The sequence below is a fragment of the Dipodomys ordii genome, unplaced genomic scaffold, assembly GCF_000151885.1.
Source record: "Dipodomys ordii isolate 6190 unplaced genomic scaffold, Dord_2.0 Scaffold7, whole genome shotgun sequence".
Lineage (NCBI taxonomy): Eukaryota > Metazoa > Chordata > Mammalia > Rodentia > Heteromyidae > Dipodomys > Dipodomys ordii.
The window spans coordinates 19,163,598-19,166,716 of record NW_012267223.1 but is presented as its reverse complement, the minus strand read 5'-3'; the positions used below and the strand labels follow the sequence as shown (position 1 = coordinate 19,166,716).

The following is a 3,119-nucleotide window of genomic DNA, read 5'->3' as shown; positions in this document are numbered from 1 at the left end:
CTCTACCACTTGAGCCACAGTGCCACTTCCGGCATTTTTCTTTTTTGCTTACGTGGTGCTGAGGAATCGAACCCAGGGCCTCAGGCATGCAAGGCGCAAGCACTCTACCACTGAGCCATCTTCCCAGCCCCTGCCCCCACTCCTTTTAAAATCAGCCTTGTTGACTATAATATTAACATAAAATTCATGTACCATAAAATTTCCTTCTTCAGAGTGGGGTGTAGTAGTAGTAGTACGAGCTTGTAATCCCAGCACTCAGGAACTGGAGCTACAAAACCTAACAAATCAAAACAAACAAGCAAACAAAAAAACCTTATTTTTTTAGTATTCAGTAGTTTTTAGTAAATTTATTGGGTTGTACACCTGAATTATCCCTGTCAATCTTAGACCATTTTCTTTTTCTTGAAGTGTTAGGGATTGAGCCTAGAGTGTCTCCTGCACTACACAAGTGTTCTACTGAGCCACATTTTCAGTCCTGAGATCATTCCCCACTGGCAGTCACAGTCTGCTTCCTGTGTTGTGGATTTGCCTGTTCTAGACATTTTACACATGGAGTCCTGTGCTGTGTAGCTTTGTGTAATTGGCCTTTTTTCTTTTTTCTTTTGCTTAGTGTAATGGTTTTCAAAGTCGAGCTCTGCGGTAGCATGTGTCAGAACTTCATTGGATTTATGGCTGGATAACATTCTATTAGGTGGCCTCAGCATCTAGTAGAGTGCATGCACATTGTGTCTGTCTATTCAATTTTGCTTGTTTTGTCGGCTCATGCTTTTCTTTTTTCTTTCCCCTCTCTTTTTCCAGTTGCTGCTTTCTTCCAAGATCAGGGAGGAGGAGCTCACCCTCACCACCTCCCAGTGAAAAGAAGGACTATTTAGAAGTGTGGGCGCCTGTGGTTGAGTCTGAGGTTCTATCTTTGGAAAGTCCCACACTGCCACCCCTCTCCTCACCGTCATGCTGTGCTTTCACAAGATCCGACAAGGGACCCTCCACTCCCCAGCCTTCGAAGAAGACCACGGTGGGGGACCATGCTGTGCTTTTGGACCCTGATGCACTAGACACAGTTTGGGAAAAGTGAGCTCTGCCCCAAGTTCTGGGTTCTACTTTGAGGTGGCCAGGTGAAGATGCAGGCCAGGCGGGACTGGGCACAGGGCAGGTAGAGGGGACGTTGGTCTGCTTAGCTTCTTGCAGTCACCTCTTGCTGAGATCAGGTACACAGAGGTAGGCTGTGATTGCTGCTCATGCCTCCTCTATAGGAATAGATGCTGAGCAGGCATTTGTAAGAGACAAGGAGGGCCCACATGCTACTGATTCTGAATCTGACTCTTACTTTCCCTCTCCTGGGAGCTGAATTTCTTCAGGTGTGTTTATAAGCTCAGGAGCACTACCAACTCAGGTAACTGATTTTGGGGACCTGTATGTGGCACATTCTCAGCTGCCATACTGAATACTGTCCCCACAGTATGCTTGTGTAGCTGTACTCACGTTGTGGCTAGCTTCAGGGTTGTTGTTGTTTTTTTTTTTTTTTTGCCAATCCTGGGGCTTGAACTCTGGGCTTGGACACTGTCCCTGAGCCTCTCTGTGCTCAAAGCTAGAACTCAACCACTTGAGTCACAGTGCTATTTCTGGCTTTTTCTGTGTATGTGGTACAGAGGAGTCAAACGGAGGGCTTCATGCATGCAAGGTAAGCGCTCTACCAGTAAGCCACCTTCCCAGCCCTACCTTCAGTTTTTACTGTAGCCCCTGGAGCACTTTATTTCTGAGAGGCTGGCCTCTTGCCTGCCTACTTTTTTTTTTTTGGGCCTGTCGTGGGGCCTGAACTCTGGGCCTGGGCACTGTCCCTCAGCTCTTCAGCTCAAGGCTAGCACTCTACCACTTGAGCCACAGCACCACTTCCGGCTTTTTTCTTTTTGCTTATGTGGGGCTGAGGAATCGAACCCAGGGCCTCGAGCATGCAAGGTAAGCGCTCTACCACTGAGCCTCCATCCCAGCCCCTCGCCTGCCTTCTTGTGTGGACAAGGCAGTGAATATTGTCCTACCACCCCCCTTGCTTTTTCTCCACTAATAGCACTGAACAGAACTGGCACTGTGACTCCTCTTGAAGGGCTTCCTCACATATCCTAAGATCTGCTGGGCTGAGGCACCTGAGAGCTGGAGGCAGCTCCTGGCTCTTGTGAGAGAAGTAACTGGCCATGGACAGAGGGACAGGACCAGTGCTAGGGGCTTTGTTTTGGAAAAGACCATGTTGGGTTGTTCCCGCTTCTTCTGCCTGTGGTCATCTGTTCTGCGGAGTTCAAGTAGGTTCCTTTTTTTGTGTGTGTGACAGTTCTGGGTCTTTAACTCAGGTCCTGGGTGCTGTCCCTGAGCTGCTTTTGCTCAAAGCTAGCACTCTACTACTTGAGCCACAGTCCCACTTCCGGCTTTTTTAGTAGTTTATTTTATTGCTGCCCTGGCTGGCTTCAAAGTGTGATCCTCAGATCTCAGCTCCCTGAGTAGCTAAGATTGCAGGCACGTGCCACCTGTGTGGCTCCTTTCTCTTTTGAATCCATTTCTTTTCCTTTAGTAACAGCTCCCTCCCCCCGCAGGGCTTTAGCTGCCCCAGTGCCTCTGTGCTGGGTTGCAAGGAAGCCTGTATGTTCAGCCTGTATGTTCAGTCTGGTGGGGCACAATGCTTTGTTTCTGCCTGGAAAAGTGGGCTCTGGGGATGGTGATGAGGAACAACATGCCTGCCTTCAGACAATGAGGCCTTCTGCTCTCCTGCTGCCATCATTTCTCTTCACTGAGAGTTGAGACTGTAGGGTAGGAGTAGGAGTGAGAGCCGTGGGCTCTGTGCCGCTCTGTGTGTGGCTCTCCCCTCTCGGGCCATCCACCCTGCCTCTGGGCTTTTACTACCGGCCTATGTTGTGGCACTGTCATGGCATTTAGTTCAGAGTTGAGGGGCTTTGGCCTGAAATAAAATGCAAGTATTTAAGACTGTTGTTGCAATTTGTGACTAACAAGCTGTAGCAGCGAAGGAGGGAGTGGGGGCTGGCTGTAGTTACTTTCATAAATCATGAATTTATCAGCGTGGAAATAACGGTTTAGAACTGTGCACTATAGCTCTCTTGCATAGTGCGTGTGGCTCC

General features: G+C 48.9%; 1 protein-coding gene across 4 annotated transcripts in view; it reads left to right on the top strand.

Annotated features, from left to right (window-relative positions):
- The window catches only part of Snx11 (sorting nexin 11), an 11,344-nt gene extending 9,771 nt beyond the window's left edge, over positions 1-1,573 (top strand). For all 4 annotated transcript variants that reach the window (XM_013037747.1, XM_013037744.1, XM_013037745.1 and 1 more), the window contains one exon: positions 799-1,573. In XM_013037747.1, coding sequence (XP_012893201.1) covers positions 799-1,072 — 274 coding nt within the window. In that variant the 3' untranslated portion in view covers positions 1,073-1,573. The remainder of the gene's footprint in view (positions 1-798) is intronic.
- The last annotated feature ends 1,546 nt before the right edge of the window (positions 1,574-3,119 follow it).